This window comes from Varanus komodoensis, unplaced genomic scaffold (genome assembly GCF_004798865.1).
Source record: "Varanus komodoensis strain SLA01 unplaced genomic scaffold, ASM479886v1 scaffold1, whole genome shotgun sequence".
NCBI lineage: Eukaryota > Metazoa > Chordata > Lepidosauria > Squamata > Varanidae > Varanus > Varanus komodoensis.
This window is the reverse complement of record NW_025335268.1, coordinates 87,637,560-87,662,390: the sequence shown is the minus strand read 5'-3', so window position 1 is coordinate 87,662,390 and position 24,831 is coordinate 87,637,560. Positions and strand designations below refer to the sequence as shown.

The 24,831-nt window shown below is 42.1% G+C and overlaps 1 protein-coding gene across 6 annotated transcripts in view; it reads right to left on the bottom strand.

The window, feature by feature from the left end:
* The window catches only part of MAP4K4 (mitogen-activated protein kinase kinase kinase kinase 4), a 159,467-nt gene extending 144,606 nt beyond the window's left edge, over window positions 1–14,861 (bottom strand). For 2 of the 6 annotated variants that reach the window (XM_044433962.1, XM_044433970.1), the window contains exons 1-2: window positions 14,266–14,861; window positions 13,588–13,653 (exon numbers count right to left, since the gene is read on the bottom strand). In XM_044433962.1, coding sequence (XP_044289897.1) covers window positions 13,588–13,653; window positions 14,266–14,322 — 123 coding nt within the window. In that variant the 5' untranslated portion in view covers window positions 14,323–14,861. The remainder of the gene's footprint in view (window positions 1–13,587; window positions 13,654–14,265) is intronic. The other 4 variants (XM_044433978.1, XM_044434006.1, XM_044433986.1 and 1 more) reach the window with 3 other exon arrangements.
* Between the last annotated feature and the right edge of the window lie 9,970 nt (window positions 14,862–24,831).

The window sequence follows — 24,831 nt, the reverse complement described above, 5'->3', positions numbered from 1 at the left end:
TTACTTCCCACATGGAATGAGTCAATTAACCATTTATGAACCAGCCTGCAAACATAAATGGTACTTCCTCAATGTAAGTCATCTCTGGAGAAAGGAAAAATGCAAATATAGTTTATAGTATATAAATAAAAAGCAATAACAAAAGCTGAACCACTGTCATGGGAGGGAGGATTTTTATGAATTTGGAGTAACTCAAGTTGCTTTAGGAAGGGCCCATTTTCACTGCAAGGAAAAAACGGTCATACAGAGTAGCTTGTCTGTCAAAACACATCCTCAGCTGAATCAGCCCATCCCTCTCCCACCTGCTCCAGATTTTTGCCAGACAGGATAATATGGAATACACAGATAGATGATATATTGTCATTTTGTAAATATTAAACACTTACAACTATTCCATAAATAGGTGAAAGGTTAGTTGTATGAGCCATTTAAAGTACAAGAAGCTAGAAGGTTAGGGAACTTAAGAATACGGCTGAAATCTGTTATGTTATTATGTGCCATCAAGTTGCATCCAACTTATTAAGGCAACCCTGTGAGTGAAAGCTATCCAAAATGTCATATCCATGATAGTCCTGTTCCAGCCTGTGGCTTCCTTTAATCCATCTCATACCTGATCTTCTTTTTCTAGCAAGACTGCCTTATCCAGGGAGTCTTGTCTTCTCGTGATGTGCCCAAAGTATGACATTTTTGTCATTTTTGCTCCTAGGGAAACCCTTGGCTTGAGTCCTATCTGGGACCCACTTGTTTCTCTGTCAGTCCAAGGTATTCACAAAGCTCTTCTGCAGCACCATGTTTCAAATGCATCCATTTTCTTCTTACCAGCTTTCTTCACTCTCCAGCTTTCATGCCCATACACAGCAGTAGGGAATACAATAGTTATGAATTATCCTAGCCCTGGTCTCCAGTGAAATGTCCTTATACTTGATGCTCTTTCAAGTAAATGTTTAGCATACCATGTTTAGCATACACTGTATCAAGTCCCACTTCACCAATCAGTAAAATGTACCATAACAGAAACAATAATACAGAATTCCAAATTTGATGATATTCAAAAATATGAAACTACTTTTCCTTGAAGAATCACTAAATTCCCAGCACTGGCATTTCCCAGATACTTTTTAATTTTTTCATTTTGGAAACAGCATTTGAATTGTTACCAGGATTTACTGGTATGTGATTAAAGTTCTGAATAGTCTTTTAAAAAAAAAAATAATAATAAGTTAACCCATCCTGAGCCACTGTGATAAGCCAGGTTCAAAACAAATTTTGTAAATTTTGAAGACAATCTTAACTAGAAAGATTGTGAAAGGAATAACTTATTCCAAGTATAGTCCTTCAAACATAATCTGCAGGAGCAGCAGAAAAGCATTTAGTTATATTTAAAATACTGTTGTTGTTGAATGGATTTTAACTTTTAAAGAAGACAAAGATTTGTAATATTAAATGAAGGTCATCCAGGAAATAAACATCTGAAGCATATCCCATGAGTTAAAAAAATAACTGCTAAGCACCAATACCATGTTTGTGCAGTGTAATTGTAAGCGTGTTTGCAAGTATGTGTGCATAGCATTGCAGCCTTAGGCACCTATCCGACAGTAGTTTACACATCTCTGAAGACAGATAAAGGAATTAAATTACCTTTTGCCAACTAGGCAATTAAACCTAGATATTTAAATACTTAAATATTAATTCTCAGCATAGGGACCCAAGTTAAGTGCACCCACCATAGGCTGTAACTTTTTTCCTTTATAAAGTAAAAATAATCATGCTCCTGAGATGACAAAAGCCACCTCACCATTGACTCGATTCAGCGACACTTTCTCTCTCTACTGTAAGTGTTATTCTTCCAATGTTCATTTACTAATGTTTTCTACTGTTCTCTATAAAGTACAAATACAGACAAAGGAAATCTTCATTGCTATTGTTAGAATATATTGCTCTGTACTCCTGGAAATTTCCCCAATATAGACAAAAACATTGCAAGAGTATAGTTCTTGGTCCATCATCTTAAGCACGTTAAGCACTGCACAGTAAATAACACACCATTACATCCGTCTTTAGAGATCACAAAGAACTGCAATTAAGCTTTGTGTTCTTGCAGATACATAATAAAGATGCATTGCATCATCAACTCTCTCAAGGGGTTTGTTGGAATTACTGCAACAATAATGTGTCCACCCCTTTGCAATCAAATGCCAGCTTTCCATTATTTATTGGTATCCCTACACCTAAATTTCATGCATAAATACTCCTAAATTCTGACAACTTGGTATACCAAGAATTTTGGACAGACACTTTAGCTTATTTTGCATGAATATTATAGACAGATTGGGATCTAAACCAAGGATATGTTTTTGGGTTTAGATTTTCTTCACTATTCTTTTAGATTGTAAACTGTAGAGCAGGGGCTGTCTTAATATTAATGTATGCAACCCACTCTAAGAGCCTTTTTCCACTAAAGAGCCCGGTAAAAATGCTGTAAATAAATCTCCATGCCTAAATTACTCTGTCTATGATAATCATAATCAGACTGTCTATGGCTCTGTTGGCATTCCACCACCATCACCACTAAAAAGAAAAGAGGGGGATTAACAAAGCTGCAAGCTCTGATGCAGTAAACTCAAACTAGCCATAACTTTTCACCAGATTAATTAATGGCCTAATTCATACCAACCCATAAGAAATCTAACCTGGAAACTTGGAAGGTCCAAGCCTGTGCAAACCAGGCTCTCGCTCTGCCTTTCTTATGCCCAACCTGATTAACAGGAAACTTTAAAAAGTGTTTTCTTTTTCATTAGTATTCAAAGTCAGTATTCAAAGCATTTCAAACTAATGCTTAATGCAAACTGCTTGGGAGATTCAGAGAGGTTATTCCAACTGCAGTTTTCCAATATGTAGACACCTACAGCAAATCAATGCTTTAAAAGTATATCAGTCAGTTGAAATCTCTTTAATCTCTTAACAACCCTAAAAACAAAGTGAGGTAAGAAAAAGTGTCTATGTACTAACTATATGCTGCAAACAATTTCAGCCTGTGGCTCATTTCATAAACAAGGACAATAAATGAAGCTGGCCTTAAACAAGTATTTTCTTTTTAAAACTGGCAAGTCATTTAATTAAAAAGTTACATACATATATATATATATATATATATATATATTATAATTATGTATTAGATCATGTCACAGATTGCTCTGGGTTCATAGAACGGGACAACTCATTGTAGCTTACACCTTCTCATGCCAAGCAAACCTACAATGGGTGCATCAGCATGACTTAAGTTTAGTTTACAAGCGATCCTGACAAACTATGACTTGATGTAGGGTGCTTTTCACACATGATGTTCTGTTTGGCTTTGGATGGAGTGACAACCCCAACACTGGGGTCAGGCCAAACTGCTAGCAAGCCACGTGGCAAGAACAGCAAAACCGCCTTGCTGGTTTTGCAGAACAGCTGCAGTGGACTGCCATAGCCAGCTGCCTATGAAGAATCCAAGCAGCACTACATACTTTCCAGAAAGACATTTTTAATCCTTTGATATCCCACCTTAAAAACTGAGGTTCCCTCACTAACAGATCAGGAGATCTGCTGAAGAGCGATCACCTCCATAAATGGAAAGTTTTGCACGTTCCTAAGAGGCCAGCATCTCAAGCACTTTTCCTAAACTTAGGATACACTTTTGACACATGGTTTGTCCCCAAAGGAATGAAGATACTTCTGTGAAGGGAGTAATCTACATGCTGCCCACTTTCATTAGCAAGGTTCTCTCTGGGCTTTACAAACCTTTAACAGATCTGCTTTTAACAACTGCAATGGTGGTTTACTTACCTGTCCCCCTGGTGGGGCGCTGGAAGGATGGGTTTCCCTTGTCCTTTTCTTTTTTTGAAAGAAATTTCTTAATCTTCCTCACTGGTTTGTCCCTAAACATTCTATGATGTACTGTAAAATCTCATTTTTTTTAAACTGGAGACTTTGTCTGTATACAATAATCAATGTAATATAAACATTAAAAGGTGGAAATATTAAACACCAATTTATGAAAAAACTAGAAAAATCAACCAGTCACTAAAGCTCTAACTCCCTGAACAGGTTTAGTAGGACAGGAAGATCTGAACAAATTCCCCAAAGGGACCACATTCAATAATAATTTTGCTACAAGCATGACTTATGGCACTGACAATTTAGACCTCAGTTCGGCTCCTGATCTTCAGCAACATCCCAGGCCATTTGTGTGGTACATTTACATTCAGGCATTCCCCCAAGAGGTAGTTTTCTGGCTCTCTACTTTCTCCACAACATGCATATTTTTATACACCTCTGCCATTTATCCTTGTGCTCATCCTTTTCTGAAGCTAAAAACTCCAAATGTAACCTTTCCTGATATAAGCATTGTTCTCCACCCCGCTCATTATAATAACCATGTGCTTTTTTCTGCAGGTCCTCCATGTCTGTATTCCCACTGTAGGCATACCATGTTTTGTAGTATATTACAATGTTGTAATACTGCATTGCACAATACATTGCAATATACAAGACGAGCGTTCTATTGGCAAAATGTGCCAGTTTGGATGCAACATTCCTGACTTAGTAAACCACAATTTATTAAGCTGATAACAAGCATCTTGCACTCACGTTCTCACTCGATCTGTTTTGTCCTGGTCTGTTTAAACCACAATTTCCAGTTATGCTCAAAACACCTCACTACAGCTCGCTAACCAAGCTTAACACCAATGTTTTACTTCACTGCCCATAGTACGAGTCCCCAAGGTATAGATTTCTCCATCACATAAACAATTCTCTTTCAGAAAGATCTTTGCTGGACAAATTGGTATATTTGCTTGCAGGCAATGATGTATATACTATGACCCAAGCTGCAAAATTTGACCTGGTTGCTAGAAAAACAAGACCCCTGTAGTTTTATACTAATTTATGGACAAGGACTACATTACTTGTTCCCATGGAATGGGTGAGTGATTTTAATGTCATTTTAATTATTTTATTTTACTATACCAGCCACATGACCATGGAAACTGTCTGCAGACAAATGCTGGCTCCCTCAGGTAAGAAATGGAGATGAGCACAACCCCCTAGAATCGGACACAACTTAATGCCATGGGGAAACCTTTACCTTTTTACATAACTTTTATTGTACGCAAAATCAGTTTATAGTTTACTGTACTCTATTGCTTCTTTGGCCACCTAAAGAGAAGGAAGGACTCACTGGGGAAGACCCTAATGCTGGGAATGACTGAAGGCAAACGGAGAAGGGGACAGCAGAAGTTGAGATGGCTAGATAGGGTCACTGGGGCAGTGGGTGTGGGCTTGGGTGGACAACAGCAGAGCCTGGAGGAATGTTGTCCATGGGGTCATGAAGAGTGAGTGGGGCATGACTTAGCAACTAAACAACAAACAATTGCTTCTTTCTTTGAATTTGGCCTGTGGCTCTGAGCAATGAAGACTGCTAAAATCACAATTCCTTGCTTTGGACATCACAGAAAACGATATTTCTAAAGAGATGAAGACTATAATACTGAAGCTCTTGTTCAACTGTTATGTACAAGGCCACAATATTTTGTTTTCTGTCAGAACCTAGAAAACATTCTTAAAGATTGCTATATTGTTCCATTGTGGTGAACTGTTGACCCTAATGACTTACATGTAACTGTTTACTGGAAAGGGAAAGTTATATACTAAGACATGATAATTATGATTTTATTCTCAAAGGGTATCATATTGAATACCTTTTCCCAATATTTTATTTGCATCTCATAAAATCTATCCAGATCCCAAACATCCAAAACAATTTTCTTACTAATGAAGTAATAATAAAATTTCCTACCAAGAAGCAGGCATGATGCAAAGGCAATTTGTACCCTATGTCTGCATGTAGGTTAATATATTTTCCAAGATTCTACAACTCTTCACTGACATATTGATTATAACTTTGAAGAAGAAACCCTCCTGCTGTTACTGAAGAGTAGCAAAGAAGTTCTCAACTTTTGTAAGAAGAATGTGTGTTTCAGACCTGTTTCCCAGCAAAACCTTATGAGTCCGTAACCCTTTGAAAAGGAAAAGCACCACCAACTGTTTTAGTGTTTCTTCTGTCTTGCCGCTGTTGGCTTAAGAATGCTTTATACATTTATTTTTTACAGCTTCTTCCAGCACCAGTATTAGGAAAGTGGAATAGCAGTATTTTAAATAAAGCTAAAAGTGGCATGGTTACCCAAACTCAAGCAATACTTCGAAGTGCCTTCTTAGATTACAACCAGGACTACCTTTTACATGATACTCCTCTTTTCCTTCCTTAGCTCCACCCCGCAATGCTGAAAAAGCAGCTTCAAAGGCTCAGAATGGCAATCCCCTGGAGAGAGAGAAAATCTGCTGAGCCTCAGTGTGCATGTTTGTTATCTGTACTTAACACCAAGAACTCTGCTGGCTTGCAGGGAGGGGGGATGTTTATCCAAAATGAAGGTTCTGAATATTCCATTTAACTATTTCCATCCTCTATAATGAATATTTTTCCTGTTTCTGCACAGTAAGGAGTTTGACTCAATAGATCTAGTCTGACTTAATGCTGAGCATTTTCCCATTAACTCTTTCTTTCATCTCTAAACAGAAGGCTGCAGAGTTTAAGAGCCCAAATCTGCACAAGGACAAAAGATGAAGAGAATTGGAGGTGGGTATGCAGGGCAGAAAGGGAGAAGGGAGATAACACATGTCAATAGGGGAACCATTCCATTTTCCATGATTAGCCAGTCCGTGTATAAATGCACTGTTCCCTAGCTTTCCTTTCTTTCATGCTCTGAAGACAGACAGAGGATGGGCTGGCACATGCCGGCAACCTACCAGGGTACAGGTTATTGTTAGGTGCCAAGCACCCACAATGAGCCCAACAGATTCATTGTGGTTGCTTTGCTCCATCTGGGGAGGAATGAGGCTCCTCTTTTGGACAGCCATGATTTTAAGCCAAATTCTGGCTTGCTGCAACTATCAGAGAGTACCTGTTGTGCAAACAGAGCCCACATCCTGAAGTGCAAGGGAGAGGATGAGAGAGCAGATTCGGCATCCTGCCACCTGTTCCAGAGGCCTGCTGGAGCGGAGGTGTACCTGATCCATTCTATGCTCCTGTCTCATTTTTGGGGTAGCCTCCCAAAGCAAGTCACCAGCTCCTGCTGGGAAGAAGCCACTCAGGCAGGAGAGGGGAGGTGGCAATTCGCTCTATGGAAAAGGAGCAGTGCTGTGCAGCAGATGCCCCAACTTGACCCACCCCTGCCTGAGAGGCTTATTGTCAGGCAGGATTGGGGAGAGGGCCGTCAGCTTTGTAGCACTGCCCTGTCTTGGGGCAGGCTTACCTAGCAGATCACCAGCTCATAGCTCCGACCGGGCAGGAGCCAAAGGGGCTTGCTCAAGAAAGGACAGCACTGCCAAGCCCAGCTTCTTCTCCCAGGTCCTGCCTGAGAGGTTTAGTCCAAAAACAAGGCATCCTTGCAGGGGCTATGGTCCCCCTACCCCCTCTTTCCTGGGAAGCCACTCAGCTGGGATCCGGGAGGAAAGGCTATCAGCTTGACAAGGATACTTATTCTCAGAGTATAGCAGAGCTACTCGTAAACTGGAGCAGCAGCACTGGTCTGATCATCTGCTCCCACCACCTACCCTAGAGCAGAGCCCCAAGGAATGCCTCCCACAGCTTCAACAGACTGGAGTAGCAATCGGACATGCTCCCTCGGGAGCAACTTGACAAGAATAGCAATGGCCTCTCTCACCAAGCAGCTCCCTTTTTCGGGAGCTGTTGTGTTGTCTGAGTTCAGATGATGCAGTGAGCAATCGTAGGGAGGAACCTCAGAACAGACTGCTGTTTCTTATCATGGTTATCAATCACGGTAGGTCACATGGCAAGTTAGCACAGCTGGGTTCAGACAACATGACAAACAATGTTTGATAACTGTCAATGCTTGCTTGTCATGAGAACTCAGGCAGACACAACAGCTTTCAAAATGAAAACTGTTAGTTCAGCACTTACTTGATATACGTAATCTCATAAGTACTTATGAGCAAACTATGAAAAAGTAATTCACCCTTAAGTACCGCCCGGAAGAATTCCTAAAGAAAGGATAAAAGCATTTTATACTTGGAAGAACTGGTCTGGAGTATTTCCCAAGATCAAGTGATCTCACCAATACTGACACAGTTTGCCTTTGCACTGATAAGGATAAAAAGTTATCTCTTGTTTAACAAAATAATGTGACGTTGCTAGAACGACACAAAGGATAAAGAGGCTGGTGGCCAATGACCAAGGCTTCTTTAAGCAATCTTCTTTAAGGTAACAGTAGATTGACAATAGTTAAGAAACTATTTCCTTGGACCTCAGATTATTTTCACATCACCATGTAAGCCATACCCTATTACATCATTCTCTTTTTCAGGCCAGAACTGAAACAATATGCATAATTTACATGTTGCTTTGGAAGGCTGAAATATGAATCAAACAAAAGAAGCCTTCAGTATGAATTAACTCTCACAAGGGTTCTAGAAAGCAGCAGTTATGAGAACTAGGAGAGTCATCCCTGATTCAAATGGCACATTTCCTGTTATAGCTCAAATCTAACATGCCAATTACTTCCTAATCATTAGCGTGTGCTGGGGTCTCTGAACACACATGAGAAGTATTTACAGCAGCTCTTTTTGGAATGACACTTTCCTTTGTAAAACTCAGTTCTTATTCCAGCTCTTTAAGGGAGAAGGGAAAGCAAACCATCGGGTGCATTCCTAGGTTGTCTTTTGCAAAGCCTGCATGCTTTGCCATCATTGCCAAATTACTCCCTCCAGAGTTATAGTCACTGAAACAAAGCATAATGTAGCCCAGAATACTTGGTTCACGCTTATCACCCAAAGCACAAGTTTCCCAGCTTACCACAAAACAAATCAGAATCTCTCTAACACAACAGAAATGCAATTTGTTACTCACCTAGAGCAAACAGAAAGACAAGTGCCACCATTATCCCACCTACCTTTCCAGTGTTAAAATCTGGAAGGCACATTTATTTTATTTATTTTCCAATTTATATCCTGCCTTTTTCCTACACAGGGCTCAAGGCAGCTTACATCATTCTCCTCCTCCATCTTATCCCCACAACAGCAACCCTGTGAGGTAGGTTGGGCTGAGAGTCTGTGACTGGCCCGAAGTCACCCAGTTGGCTCCCTGGCTGAGCGGGGACTAGAACCCAGATCATCTGAGTCCCAGTCCCAAGTTCTGAACCACTACACCACACTGGCTTTCTAGCCACTTAGCCACAGCTGCACAGTTTTTCACTGAGCTGAAAATTACACCGCAGTGGGAATGGGATTGGAGATGGCAACTAACTGCAATGCCTATTAGCAAAATAATGTGCAAAGCTGGCACGCAGCAGGGAAGGCTCAGGAGCCACTGGGGGCTTTCAGGCAGTTCAAAAGAAGCTATTTATGCTTGGACACATGTAGAGCACTGCCCCCACGCTCTGCCTCACACTGCAACCCAAGAAGCCAAAGAGCACACAAAGCCAGCAGCACAACCTGGGAGTCTACCATAGCATTGCTCAGTGGCAGAGTACCTTCTCTACACAGAGGTCCCAGCTCCAATTCCCACCATCTTCAGTTAGGGCCAGGAAAGACTCCTGCCAGGTACCCTGGGGAGCTGAAGTTGCCAGTCAACTTCGACAATAATAAGCCGCATGGACCAATTCTGATTCAGTGCAAGGCAGATTCCTGTTTCTAACTTACAGAATTCAACAAAGGGAATCTCTCAAGATCATGAAAAGAGCAGGAAGTGATGATGGGGAGATACATTAATAGGTATCTAAGATACCTAGCAGCTTTAATTTTACATAGTTCATGAAATCATTTCCCAGCAAGAAAGAATCATCTGCCTTTTAAGACACTTCACAGAACTGAAAGAACCCAAAAGATCATCCAAGCCCAACTCCTTACCCTATGTTATGCCCTTTCATGCAGCAATCCATATGCTGCCCACACAAATAAATGCACATCTTTCATATTGTCATGTGCCACAAGCAACCTATTAGGTACTATCATTGTACTAGCACAGTCTAAGCCACTTGAATCTTATTTACAGAACTGCTTAACTGGCACTACATTATTCACAAGTTTCTTCCCCAAGTTGATGATTACCAAAACCATTTGTGTTTATTGGAACATTAATGGAGCTAGTTAACAAAAGAAAAGGCTGCAAACCACCAAGTAAAACCACTGACAACCTTTCTGCTCAGTCCAAGTCATTTACCTAATTTTGTCCTCCCATCCCATGGTAGTTTTACTGTCCTAAGCATGCTCAGTCCTGAGCTACTTTACACCTATTTTGGTCTATTGTCTCTCCAAGAGCAGAAAGACTACACAATATAAACACAGGAAAACTTGTGCAACAGAACATTTCAAACCCATTCTGCAATGAAAAAAGGAACACTCCTGGACAAGTCTGTACATGCCTTTTAGGTAAGACTCAATTGACCTCAGCTCCGTGGAGAGATTTCCTCTCTCTACACATTCTAAAACTCTACTTTCCAGACAATGCATTTTCTCTCATCCCAAACAGCAGTTTTGCTCACCATGCTACAAGTGAACTTAACCATTTCTATCAACGTGAACTATAAAACTTCTGTGGGAGGTGAACAGCTACTGTCTTACATTTAAACTCAATTCACGTTCCAAAGAACAAGCTCACCACACAACTCCTGATTGTTTTTAACTCTGCCTCGCTACTCCCCTGCCAAACCTGGGCTTTTGTTATTGTTCCTTCACGTTGACTACCCACTCATTTTGTTACCTTTAAACACTAGGAAGCATACACCTTGTTTTGACCTCCATTTGTAAACTGACATTATGACTGGGTTCACACAAGCATCGTGGCTTCTTTTGCCCATCCCTGTGTGCTGTCCTATTTCTTGATTACCCTCAGGGTGCTCAGTTTGTCATGTTGTGTGAACCTGGAGGCAGGTACAGTGGCTTTGAAACCATGCCAGAACTCATGGCTTATGGTAGGGATCTGGGATGGTTCCAAAGCCACTCTGTCACACGGTGCTGAACTCAGATGATGTGGCAATTCATGCACTACAAGGGTTATTAGGCAAATCACATGGCATGGAAACAGCTCATCCACAAATTGAGAAAGTAAGTCACCACTGGTTCCTTTCCCAAAGTTCATGAGAATCCAGCAGCAAGCAAGCTCTATGCTGGTAGACTTCTTTGATGACAACACTTAAGAACAAGTCTAAGATTGGCCTTGTATATCTCATGAAGCTTTCTTATCATGAACTGACACAGGTACTTAAGATTTACTATCTAGTTCTCTTGTATTTGTGAGTAAATACCTGTACTAGAAAGAAAACCCTAAATCCATGAATTGCCCACCTTCTTTGCTATCACAGAGCACATGCTAATCTGTTAAGACCAGATAGAAATACTGAAATTTGCACATTTGTGCATAGCTCAGTATATAACTAAGTGAATGTGCAACTGCTTTGCCATGTCCCTAGTTTGCAGCTCAACTGATATGTATTACTAAGACAAAGGTGCCAGAAGTGAAATTATCAGTAGCCCAAGACATGGGAAACTTGACATAAATGTGCTATCAGTTGAGGGTTGGCCATACGACAAATTAACTGTAACACTGGTTTGCCACATACCAAGCTCTGCATGGATTCACTCAACCACAAGTACCAATTTGTCACAGAAATTAACCAGAGGAATACTTTCCAGAAGGTTTTTCCCCTTTGCTTTTGTTTTTTTAATACAACCACACTGAGGAGTAGTCAGCAGTTGGTCAACATTAACCATATTGCCTGGCTATTGATTATGTCAAGCATATTTACCTTGGACACCTGTGCACCCAGCTACCTATTCAGATTCTGTTGCACTCACAGAAAAATGAAACACAGAGCATCTGATACAATTTTTGATACAAAAGTAGTGCATGCATGGGAAGGGTTATGCATTTGTTTGTATCAGGGATATTCCACCAGCGTATACAACTTTCCTAGGCATACACAACCTCTTTCATAGTTGTATATATTGACTGCCTAGTTTTAGCAAAAACCATTGCTTACATGTCCAAAACATTTTTTGTGAATGTCAGTCCCATAAGCATTGTCATCCATTGCTTTTCATAGAAATCAGACCATCTACTCAGAAAATGTACTAATTAGCTCGAAAAGCAGTCAGAGTAACTGGCTTATGTTCTCCTGATTTGATTTACAAGGGGCTATAAATCTATACAGCCCTTTTTTAGGGAAGGCTGCAGGAAGTGAACACACCCAAAGTGACGCAAGTTTCACAGGTAAAGATATTATAGAAAATAATCAAACAGGCATCAGAGAAAGGTAGCAAAGGGTCAAGTATGAATCAATCTCGAAGTCAGACGTATCTTGAATCATTTTAGCATTGCAAAGGCCTGGCTCCTTTTATTTACAGCATAGTAAAAAACAATGGCACTCATTGGTACTCACAGAACAGAAAAGTTCTTCAAATGCAACAGAAAGATGGCTGTACACCAAAAAGTAAACAGCAAGGCCCATGAAGATTTCCCTACACACATGCCTCCTCTTTTTTTTTTTTTTTTTGCTAAATATACATTATGGGACCCCATAATAGGTCAATACAGAGGAACTCATTTAAGCAACAGTCTTTAGAGCTGGTTAAAAGACAAGCTTCTTAGGATTGGATTCACACAAGAAATACACAAGTTACCTCATGTTAGTTTTAGCTTCTTATCTGTACAACACTTCCTTAGGTTTGGCCTTTATATTTTGCTCATATAAAATGCATGATGGAAAACTTAGTCATGTGGGTGACTAAACACTACCAGGCCATGAAATCCCAATATTTGTTTCCTTTACGTAACAGAAGGGAGGGGGCATCTTTACTTCCAACTCATCCTTTGAAAGGAACACCTTCTGAAGCATCTTCCCTTCCCCCCCTCTGTTTCACTCCCCTCCAACCCAAATTAATTTCCTTGTCAAACAGGTTATTCTACGAATTTTGATTTTCTGTTCTCTAGACAGACAATAACCCTTCTTGCTCTTTTTGTCTGCCCACTTTCTCTCCACCCTTTTGTATCCGCACCCTCCTACAACTAATGGCACTGAAGTGCCAGTCTGTACATCTTAACAAAGCTGGATAGATTCATAACAAAGGAAGACTGTATGTGAGTGTGTGTATAAGAGAAAGAGCTATTAGTCCATTTTCACCACTGGCAAAATCATTCCTTATTTCCCTATCCCCACACACGGATATTGGTGCAGCTTAACAAATAACAAAGCTGAATTGTTATGAAGCAAAAGACATGATTAAAAGGTTTTCATGCCTGAAATTTAGAAGCAGCAGCCACCTAGTTCTGTAGGTTTCTCAAAGCTCTTATGAAACTCTGCAGATTTTTTCCAAAAAGGCAAAGCTCAACATGTTGACAGCTGTGTCACAAACCCTCAGATGCATGTCCATTCACTTTCTGTCTGCAAAGCAGGGTGGCCTGCCATCACCAGAACATGTAGAAGGAAAATGTGCATTTATTTTATTTAAGGGAGAAACATGTCTGCCACAAACCTTATAAACTTGCCCATATGTGCCATTGCCAACCACTTCCACCAGCTCAAAAATCCCAGCGGGATCCTACACAATGAAGGTGTGGTGAAGGGAGGGGATAAGAGAAAGAGAGAGGGAGGGAGGGAAGGAAATGGGGAGAGAGAGAGAAGACACAGGGGATTATATTTATAAGAAATCATTACTGGCTCGACGTCTCCCTAAAACACATGCACTCACACACACACTGGGGAGGACTGTGCAGCTGTTGCGCCCTGCTTTTTCCACGCACATGCCAATACATGCAAACAAAGGAAAGCAGCCCAAGACTGAACTCATCTCTCCCCACCCCCCATGCTCTCTCTCTCGCACCCCCCCTTCCCAGAAGCTCTGATCTGGGTGCAACAAAACGGGGAGCAGGCAAGCTGCCCTGGAAAGGTCTCCTGAGCAAGAGCAATTAGGTGCCCGCTGGCAAGCCCGGCAGCTTCTTCTCCCCAGCAACACACAGACACAACTCGGGCCCCCTCCCGGTCCTGGTCCTCCCCCTCCCCTTGCCTTCCCCTCCGCCCCAGCCCGCTCCCAACAACAAAAGCCACGCCGGGGGAGACGTCGCCCGCTTTTGTGTGGATCGCAGGAGAGGAGAGGGAAGGGGTCGTCTGCAAGCAGCCCCCCGCCCTGCCTCAGCCCCACGGTCGCACTCACCCGCAAAGAGGAAAGGTCTATGTCCCCCAGACTTTTTGCAGGAGAGTCGTTCGCCATTTTTCCCTTCGATTTTATTTTATTATTACTGGGTGTATTTTAAAAAAATTGTCCTCTATAGACAAAAAAGAACAGGCGCTGCCACGCCAGGGTCAAAAGAGAGCGCCGCCCCCTGCACACACGCACACGCCACCACTCCAAAAAATTAAAAAATCCCTCTATTCTCCTCTTGCTTTCTTCACTCCGGGATAAAACTCTTCTTCATTGGAGGGATAGAGGAGGGAGGGGGCGCTGCTTGGCTTCCCGGTGAAAAGCCGACGGAGCAGTTTGTTGTTGTTGTGACTGTTATTATTTATTTAGAAAAGAGTCGCTTTCCACCTCTCCGCCCGGCTTGCACGAAGGTCGCTTCGGAGCGGCTTTACGCCATCGCGGAGAAAGCGCCGCCGTTCCCAGGACGCATCTGCTGCCCGTCGCCTCCTCAGCCAGCCACATCCAACATCGCCGTAGCGCCCGGAGCCGGCGGTGGAGTAGGGCGGGCAGGCGGCGGCTCCTGGCTTGCGCGCGCGCAGAACCGCTCGCACCCACCCACCCACCCACCCGAGCACGCGAACAATAAAAACGCCACCCGGACGCAGTCGGTCGCTCTTTCCCTCGCTCCTCTTTCTTCTTCGCCGCCGCTGCCGCCTCCTCTTCCTCCTGCTGGTGCTGCGCCCAGGGCGCAAAGCAGCCGGTGGCCAAAGGAGAGCTTCCTCGAGCTTACAGACAAAGCGAGCCGACGCGGAGGAGGAGGAGGAGGAGGAGAGGTGGAAACGGATGCAAAATATACTCCGGAGTCAGAGGCAGCAAAGAGCTCCCCCTTTCCTTCTCCGGCAGGAAAACCCAGCGGAAACACACGCGCTCCAAAGCACTTCTGGGTAAACGAGGGAAGAAGCAGGAGGGGGCAGTAGGTGGTGGGAACCGTCTGTTGCTCTCAGTCAGACTTTTGTCTGGGGAAATCGCTGGGCCAAGGCAGAAATAGGCAGCCAGGGCGTGGCAGAGAACAATAGATAAAACTCCGCTCAAGTTAGGCTCAGAGCTGGGTCGCCGCTCCTGAGAAAAGTCGATCAGCGTTGCGCTCTTCTCCCAGAACAATGCAAGCCCCGTGGAAGTGTTTTGGGTACGCGAGGATGCGCGCAGCAGATTCGAGGGGGAAAGAAGTACCCGTAGCAAGAGCAGTGAATGGACGATTTCCTGAAACAGCATAGGACTGTAAAGTTGAGGCTGGCAATCCTATTTAGGGAAGTAATTCAGCAAGATACTGCTCTTACAGTACTAAGAATAATGGTTAGTACGTGCTCATAGTGATTGGGTGCTTTGCATTGCTATGCCAGTAGCCAGGCGGCTGAGACAGTATTTGGATCATGTCTTAAGATCAATTATTTTTTAAAATAAATCCCAGCAAGAACCAAAGTTAATATGATTCTGTGTGTGTTAGCAGAAATCTAGGTATTTAGCATTGTCTAGTTTTCTTTCTCTCAGAAATGCTCCAAGTTTCATTGCCAGAGATTGCAATTGGGTTTGGGCCTTGTAATACCTAGCGCTGGAAACTGCCCAAATGGTGAACAGCAAGTTGCATAATCATTCAAAGGCAATCATCACTTTGGTTTGCTGATTGAGTTTTAAACAGTTATATCCTGCCTCTTCTCCAGAAAGCAGAGCTACCAAAGAGTCACCCCTCTAGCTACCTTCACAAGGAAATGTTTTAATCATTAAAATAGCTCTCGGTAACACAAAACAGACAAAATAGAAGCAGAAAGACAAAAGGCACTGTTTTTTAAAGTATTGTAACTGCAAACAAATTCAAACTGCAAGATTACCCACAGAAGACCTTCCTAAAAAGAACTGTCTTCACCAACTTCCTGAAAGAACAGCAGTAGGATTCCTTTGCAAATTTCAAAGCCTGGACATGACAATATTACTTGTTACAACAGGCTAAGCTATCAGGAGGCAGTTATTTGCCTAAATAACATAAAATACCAGGGGTTCCATTTCTTCAGATGATTGGACTTATTTGTGCCATCCTAAATAGACATTTACAATGGCACAAATCCTATGCATAGTTAAGCACATGCAAGCCCATTGAAACAAATAGATTTAAGTGTGCCTAACTTCGCCATGGATTAGAGCAGTCCTTGGAAATAAGTCCTATTGTAATCAAAAGGAATAATGTAGAGTAAACATGCTTAGGATTGTGCTGTAAATGATTTGCTCACACAAAGCCAGGCTGAGTTACTTTGAACCATGTGCATGTATTGTGCATAAATATTTGCCAAACAATAAGGATCTTAATTGAGAGGGTCTGTTAATTCAGAAACTGTAACACTGACATACAGAAAAAGGGGGAAAGATGTATATCAGAAATAAGCTGGAGCTATAATTACTACAAGAATCTTGATGTTCTTGATAGCCCAAAATAGCAGGGCAAAAGCATATTTTAAGAATTCACAAAAACTTTGCACTGGAGTAGTAAACTGGGAACCACTGCATGAATCTTATCCTTACATGCAGCACACTTCTCAGTCATTAATATATCAAGCACCTCATCAGATACAGAGATGTGGACTTTTCCATGTCTGCTACCATCTCTTTAGCAGCGCCTTACTGCTTCACACTATACAGAGTTAGCTAATTAGAATGGGCTTTCACTAGGCACGCATAATGCTGCAAGCTTGGGCTGCACCACAAGGAAAACCTTTACTAGCATGGATTTACACGTACCATGATGGGACAAGAAGCACTGTTTTCTTAATTCTTGTATGTTAGGCTGTTAAAAGGCACAGGAGCTCTGCCAGGAAGAAAGGACAACCCTAGTTCAACACGTACATTGAAATGACTAGACTACACCAACTACAAGGCCTTATGGATGGTATGTAAAGCCCTGAACAGCTTGGGACCAAGTTATCTGGCAGATAGCATTCCCCAGCACAGACCCATATGATCATTAAGACCATCAGAGGAGGCCTTGCTGGAGGCACTGCAAAGTGGTGACCAGCATATTGCCGCCACCAGGAAGCAGACCTTTCCCATGATGAGTCCCATCTTGTGAAATGCCGCCATTTTGGAGATGCCAAGTATGCATCGGCTCCAGTTAAAGGCCCATCTCTTTACCCAGGCCTTCCCCTTCTCAATTTGTTTAATTATTGGGTAGCATTAGTTTTAATTTTTTATCCATTTTATATAAATGTTTTAGCAAGTATGTATTTACCTTGTATTTTAACATATTTTGATGCATTTAAATCTACTTATAAACATCTTAGAGATACATTAAACAGTACATACATCCATTAAATAAACAAGCATTAACATCTCAGAGAGGAAAGTCTCTGTGTATATTAACTAATTTAGTTGTGGGGGGCAGGAATCATTCAGAACTTGAAAGGAACACTAAGCAGAGTGTAGACATCTCTTGAAAACAGGAGGAAGAAGTGTAAATCCTTTCTGACTTCGCATTCAGATATTGATAATAATGTAACTTTCAGGTTTAACTGTTACAACTGCTATCAAAACAATCAAACCAGGTGAAGATCACATAAAGTATGATATAGAAAAGACCTCTGAATATTGTTTGCAGTGTCCATTAAATAAAGCTAAGTTAATGAGACTGTTAATTGACCTTTCTTATCCACAGCACACTGCCTCAGAATAAGCTAATTTTGAGACTACAATGGAATGCTAGTGGGGAGGGCCATGTTCAGTTTTATTTGCATTTTGCTGTTTTTTCAGTTTAATGGCTGCCCAAGAAATTAGGAGAAACTGCTGCACTTAGGAGCTTTTCACAAGCAGCTGGTTGGGCATTGCAGGAACTGAGTGCTGGACTGGAGAAGCCTTTGGTCTGATGTAGCTTGGCTGCTCTTCTGCTGTTAAGCCAGTGAAAGCTGAGTATTGGGACTACCCATTTCATTTAGGAGCTTTCCCAGATTGTGACATGCAAGCAGCAAAACAAAAGATGAGGAAAGGAGTTTGCTTGCTTTGTAAGGCAAGGGTAGGAAAAATTTGGTTCTGGCTCTGCCACTTCTCAGCAAGGATTTTTGACTGCTGGTAGAATTCCTGTGGGAACAGAAAAATGTCTTCACAGTAAAATGCATGGAAGGACTCTGCATCCAAATTCCTGGGCTCAGAATCCTTTAATCCAAAGTCTATATCCAAACAAAGAAACAAGATAGCTATGCTGGTCCATGAGAAAAATGCCCAAAACTTTAAAGCTTTTTGTTAGCCCTAATCAATGTATTACCCAATGATGACTTTTGGATTAGATTCTCAGAATGGAATTCAAAAGTCTTTTGCCCCAGCTTAAGTTTGATTGATCTTAGAATGCTGGTTGAAAACTGACATATGTCTTAAGGGTACTTCTGTCTGATGTGAACTTAGTTCATCACATTTGGTTTGCTCAGAGCAGCACACATGTAATGCTGTCGAACAGGGCTCTGTCACCGGAGTAATATCCTATCTGTCTATAGTTACACTGCTCTCAGGCAACCAGCCTGTATCTAAAGGTACCTAGCTGGGATTTCTGGTTTCAATTATCCCCCTGTATCTGATGATTTTTAAAAGACAGTATGAAAAGTTATCTGTACAAAAGCTGTTTCCCAAGATTGTCACAGCAAGAAATGGAAACAAAGGCAAAGGGATTCAAGTTATGCCAGTCATCTGCCTCCTGGGATTTACACAGCACAGGTTCATTCTTCTGGGGACAGTGTGCACTGTACAAAGCCACTTAGCCAGTGCCAGAAAAAGCAGCCACTATCCCCAGTGCCAACCAAGTCCCTGGTCTGCAACACCGCATGCTCCACAAAAGTGCTTGGGAATGCTGGGAGAAAAGGATGTTCCTCCCAACAGCAGCTGAATTCCTGGTTCCTGGCTCTGTGCAATGCACACTGTCCCCATGGAAGGCGCATGCAGCATGTGCCACACAAGGCCACTTGTGCGATGCTGGCCATCTCCACCTGCCCAGGTGGAGATAACAGTGGCAATTCCTCCATGCGGCAAGATTGGAAGGAGTCTCCATGGGCCACATGCCTTGCATACTTGGAACCCAGAGCGGTGCCAGGACTAGAAGGACCAATCCCATAATGAGTGTTTCCTATCAAGCTCTATGAAGCAGAGTAAATGGACTGGGCCAAGCATAGCTCTCATTACATAATCAGCCCTGGAATCACAAGGACCACGTAGCATCCCAATAGCCATTACCCCAAGATTGCCAAATAAACAATTTGCTCTCATATCACTGTACAGCTGCTGTTCATTTCTGGGGTCTATCATGAAGTACATCACTTCAGTACTATGTTGCAGTTGAGGAATCAACCAAACTCTGGACAGATAATGACCCAGCTACCATTGATCATGAACATGGGGTTTATGGGGGTATAATACACATACACCAGAGGCCCTTCTGATATACACTCAAAGCATAAGCAAGAAAGGTCTGCAGTTTCCCCTGTTGAACAAGCACTAGTATACAAGAAAATACTCATCTGAAAGGCACGCAGTGCTATTACAAACTTTCCTGAAGCCAAAATTATGGGGGTTGCACATAACATCCCCCACTGCTTTACTTCTTTTTTTAATAAGAAGGTGCTGCATGGAGCTAGAAATTCAAGCACTTGTCCAAAGCACAAAGTAGAGAACACAGCCAACACATAATGTTATGGCACCCAGAGTTATTAGCCCAGTCTCTTTAACCTACATACACTGTTAGTCTCAATGGGTTATCAGCCTGAACTATACCTCACGGATGCATGGCACCCAGAAATCAGATGTATTCCACAAATACTTCCAGCTGGCAAACACCCATGGAAAATATATAGTACCATTAAGATGACGTATTCCTGAAAACTGTCAGATCTTAAACCAAATTCCTACAAATGGAATTTGTCCCAGAACCCAATTTAATTTCCTTAATGGCATTTAGCTGGGTCATTATCTGTCCAGAGTTTGGTTGATTCCTCAACCAAACTCTGAGTCACATAGTTTCCCAGTTCTAAAGGTGAATTATTTCTGCATTTATTTCAGTACAAATAATTTGTATAAAGGTGTTTGTCCCTGGAGAAATAGGCATGCTCATTTTACTTTGGGTGGTAGTTGTAGCTGCTGCTTCCTCTCATGTGGTTGCAGAGATACACATAAGACTGAGTTAAAAGCCATTGGAATTGAAAAGAGCCATTTTCATATTTTTTTTTCAAATCTACCTTGCAATACTTTGTACTAACATTCTACTCCCAGACTTGAATAAATAACCTTTTATTAACATTGTTAATGGTTGTCATCATTCTACAGCAAATAATTCTTCATTTACTAGTTTCAGTTCAGAAATATGGGAAGGCAACTTCTTTGGGCCATGAGCTGGTCTGGCAATTTGAGACACTGTGCTGGGCTGCATAAACAAAAGCAAATAACCTGCCCCAGTATTGGAGTACAAGGAAGATAAGGGTAATAGCCCCAACACCCTAAGCTCCTCCTCTGAATCCAGTTTTAGCACCAATAGAATCCTCTTTCATAGGAACCTCAACTGGATGCATGAGTAACTCATGACCTTCCCCTAAATAAAAGTTCCCTTTATCTCCATAAGATCCAGTCCACAGTGTGCATGTTGATATTCAGACTAGACATCGCCCTCAGGACAATCAGGACTCAATGTCCCACTTGCCAGTAGTAGAGGCAACTGGGGCATTTGGAGATTCCACAATGAACAATTGGGAAAACCTACCTCTTATTTCCCCCCTTTTTCTAACAACTTCTTCAAGATGCACAACTTGCCTACATACCAGGCATATTTTATGGGAGTTGTAGTCCAAAGCATATGGACAGCTGAAAGAAACTACCCCATTTACATACAGAACATCCCAAGGGCAGCCCTACCAGACTACCCTGCTTTTCTTGAGAGAGAGCAAGGCAGCACACAGTTTCACTCCCTTTTATCCTCATAACCACCCTGTGAGATAAAATTAGGCCAAAAGATAACAAACAGCTCAAGGCCACCAGTGACCTTCATGGCTGAGTGAGGAGTCACACAGAGGCACATAGGTTTTAAGTCTTATTCACACATAACAAACCATTATTTTTTGCTTGTGTGTGGAGTAGAATTTTTAACAGCCTAATCATATCCATTTTTAGTGTATTAGCTTTTTCAGGTTTTTCACCACTTCTGAATTCTGCTGTGTGATACATTTTCAAGCTTGTTCACTGTTTTCATTTTCTACATTGTAAGTCACTTTGATGACCAATTCCAAATCTCCCTCTGGATGTTTTTGTCCATCTTCTCCTTCATTCCCACAGGCAGGGAGACTGGGTCCCAGGGGTGCCCTTGAGCTTCTTTCTTCCAGAGCTGGCTCAGACTGGTACTAAGAGACTGGGTCTGCAGGTGCAGACCTGTCCGTTGCAACAACAATTCTGTTATCACCCTTTAAGCTCGAAGCCTTGTCTGATTCAGCCAGCTTCCCATCATCTTCAGACTCTGAGCTAACAGTCCCACCCAAAAGGTCAGCTTCTCATGTGTGCCCGGGAATCTCGCCAGAATACACGCACACAACAGTACTGAAGGTCAAGTCCCTCCCTGTTAACCTGGCAGCCAGAGTGGAGAAAGAACCAGGCTGGTACCTCTCACAAAGTCACAAATGCACCTTGAAGGGGAGAAAGGGGGTGTGGTAGGGGGCAGGGGATATAATGGGTGGGGGCTAAGAGCTTGTGCTGATTCCTATTGGTGGACCAGCCCCTTTTCCTCCCACACTCTTCAGGATGCCCAGGCAGTCAAAAATCACTGCCTACAGCGAAAAGGCAATGGAGACTGAGTACCACACCTCATTCCAGGCACAGATTGCACATAGGCCTCTGAGGTCTGCAGGGAGGCCGTAGGGCACCGAACTGAGCCCTTAATCTGGGGAATGGGTGTACAATTTCACTTCAAGTGAACTGGGACTAGACTGAGCCATAAGCACTTACCTCCAATTTCCATAAGAAGCAGGCTATTATTTCTGGATGTGGACATAGAATAATGTGACTACTGGGATACCAAAGAAGGCAAAAGGTACCAGAAAGCAAATTATAAACAGAAAAGTAACAAAGACGAATCAGCCTGGATATCAGATATGCTAGACTTAATTTCAGGAACCAAGAGTTCCTCGGCATCTTTGCTGCTTCTGGGAGATTAGTGATTGAGATAAGAAACAGCCTTGTAGATTTTAAGATATCAGGATTCAAATTGACATAAGCTTCCCTTTCTCTTGTGACTGAGCACATATTTCCATATATTTGATTAAGAGTTACATTTGGTTTACTAAACTCTTTTGGACATATTCCCTCCTTGCTGGTCTAACAGAGCCCTAGCGTGACAGATGGTGGCAGAGAAGGTTACAATGGTTCACTTTGAATATTTTCAACAGGACTGGCAGTGAGCAGATAATTTAAATCTTTCAGGTTGTTAAACAGTATTCTATGGTCTGGAGGTACATTGTCCTATGAAGAAAGTAGGTAAATAGGTGGTACTTGGGGTTTTTAAAGCAGGCATTTATGCCTTACCAGGGAGCATTTATGTAGTAGAGCAGGAGAGCTGCAACCCATTCCATACATCCATTAAACCAGAATGCATGGGCATAAGTCAGTTTTTAGTCCCTGTGCTGTCATTGAGGTTTGGCAGCTGAAACTTAAATGTGGAGGCGAAAGCTCTGTCAATGGCTATTATTCTTGGTGGCTATTTCTTACCTCCAGGACCAGAGGCATCAATCGCTGGAAAGCTCAAGTAGCAGGAGGGTAATACTGTGCTCATGTCCTACTTCCAATGCAATCTATGGAAATAGACTACAGGACTACAGTCTTTGGTCTGATCTAGCAGGGCTCTTCTATATGAGGACACCTGCTTCCTAGAAAGTATGCGTATGACTGTTTCCAAAATTACCTTAACTATTTTTCTGTTTCTAAGCCTTGCTCTAAGGATTCCAGGTAAAGGTACCCTGCCTTGTCACAGGAGTGCTCTGTAGCAAGTTATCCTGAAATAACTTGACTTTTCCCAAGACCTCTAGTAAGATTCATACCAGGAACTTAAACCTAGATTTCCCTGGTCCAAGTCCAACACTTTGTCCTAATCCAACTATATCCCAGATGATCCAGGTTAACTGGCTCATGGGTCTGGCTGTAAATGACTGGCTTCAGAAGACAAGCAATGGTAGTCATTGAATAAGCCAATTTGTAGAGGATAATCGACAAAACTGTGGTAGTGCAACCATCATTCCTCCTGATCCTATCCACCTATTTATCTTGGGAACAAGAAGGAGGAAGAATCTTAATCTCCCACTAGAAAGACTTTTGTTTTCTACTGCTGTTTTCCAAGGGAAAAAAGTGTTGATCCATGATTAAAACACAAAATTAAAAGCCAATGCATGATAACTGCCTTTCACCCCTAAACTTCTATGATCCCCCTTCTCTCGCAAGGGAACCACTGGGAAGTATAGCCAAGCATGCACCAAACCTCTTAAGAGATTTAAGAAGACATTCAGAAACATTCACTTTTGGGATTTTGAAGAGAGAGTTACATCCAAAATGAGTGCTACTTTGAGTAAACCCACTGACATGAATACAATGTCTTAGATGTAACGCACTACCTGTAATCAGTCTGGTTCTTTGGATTTACTCTTAATCCAAAGAACCAGAAGCTCCCATTCCCACTTCAGTAGGAGTTTCAAAAATGCAGGGCTTTGTACCCTGACTTGCTATCTAATATTAAGAGGTCTGGGGAGAGTTCACTCAACATGCTAATGCACATACAACCCATATTTAAGGGATGCATATGGATTAACTATGGAATGTTACTGAACTGTGGATTATTGTATTGTGATTACCCAAATACACTGGCAAACCTTGGTCTATTAATCACAAACAGCCCACAAAGAAAATCGTAACATTTATTGCTGACAACTTCCTTCAAAAGAAAGTAAAGGAAGGAACAAGAGGAATAGCTATCCTTGACTTCCTACTAATCCACAGGGAAGACCTAGTGGACAAAGTGGCAGTTACAGGAACTCTGGGGGAAGCGACCATGCTGTGCTTGACTTCTTGATCCTAAAGGAAACAAAAGCCAAATGTAGCCAAACATGCACCATGAATTTCAATTTTAGTCAAGTCAGGTCTCATGGCATGTGACTTTTAATGACAAAAGAAGTCCAAGAAGGGTAGATTTTTAAAGGAAAAATTACAAACAATTCTAACAAGGAAAAAGGGTAGAAGGCAAAAGCCGCCGCCCATGTGGCTTCACAAAAAGCTTAATGATGATCTGAAAACAAAAAAGGACATATATAGGAAATGAAAGGGAGACACAACTGCAAAGGAAGAATACAGGCTGGTAGCATGGAATCGAAGGGAAGCTGCCGGGAAGACTAAAGCTAGGAATGAACTGAGGCTAGCGAGGGATGCTAAAACCAACAAAAATGGCCTTCAGAAATGGGGGTTCAACTGCTCAATGAAAGGCTGTCACAAAGAGCAAGGCCAGGATCTCTTCTTGATCATCCAGAATGCAGGACACAGAATAATAGGCTCAAGTTATAG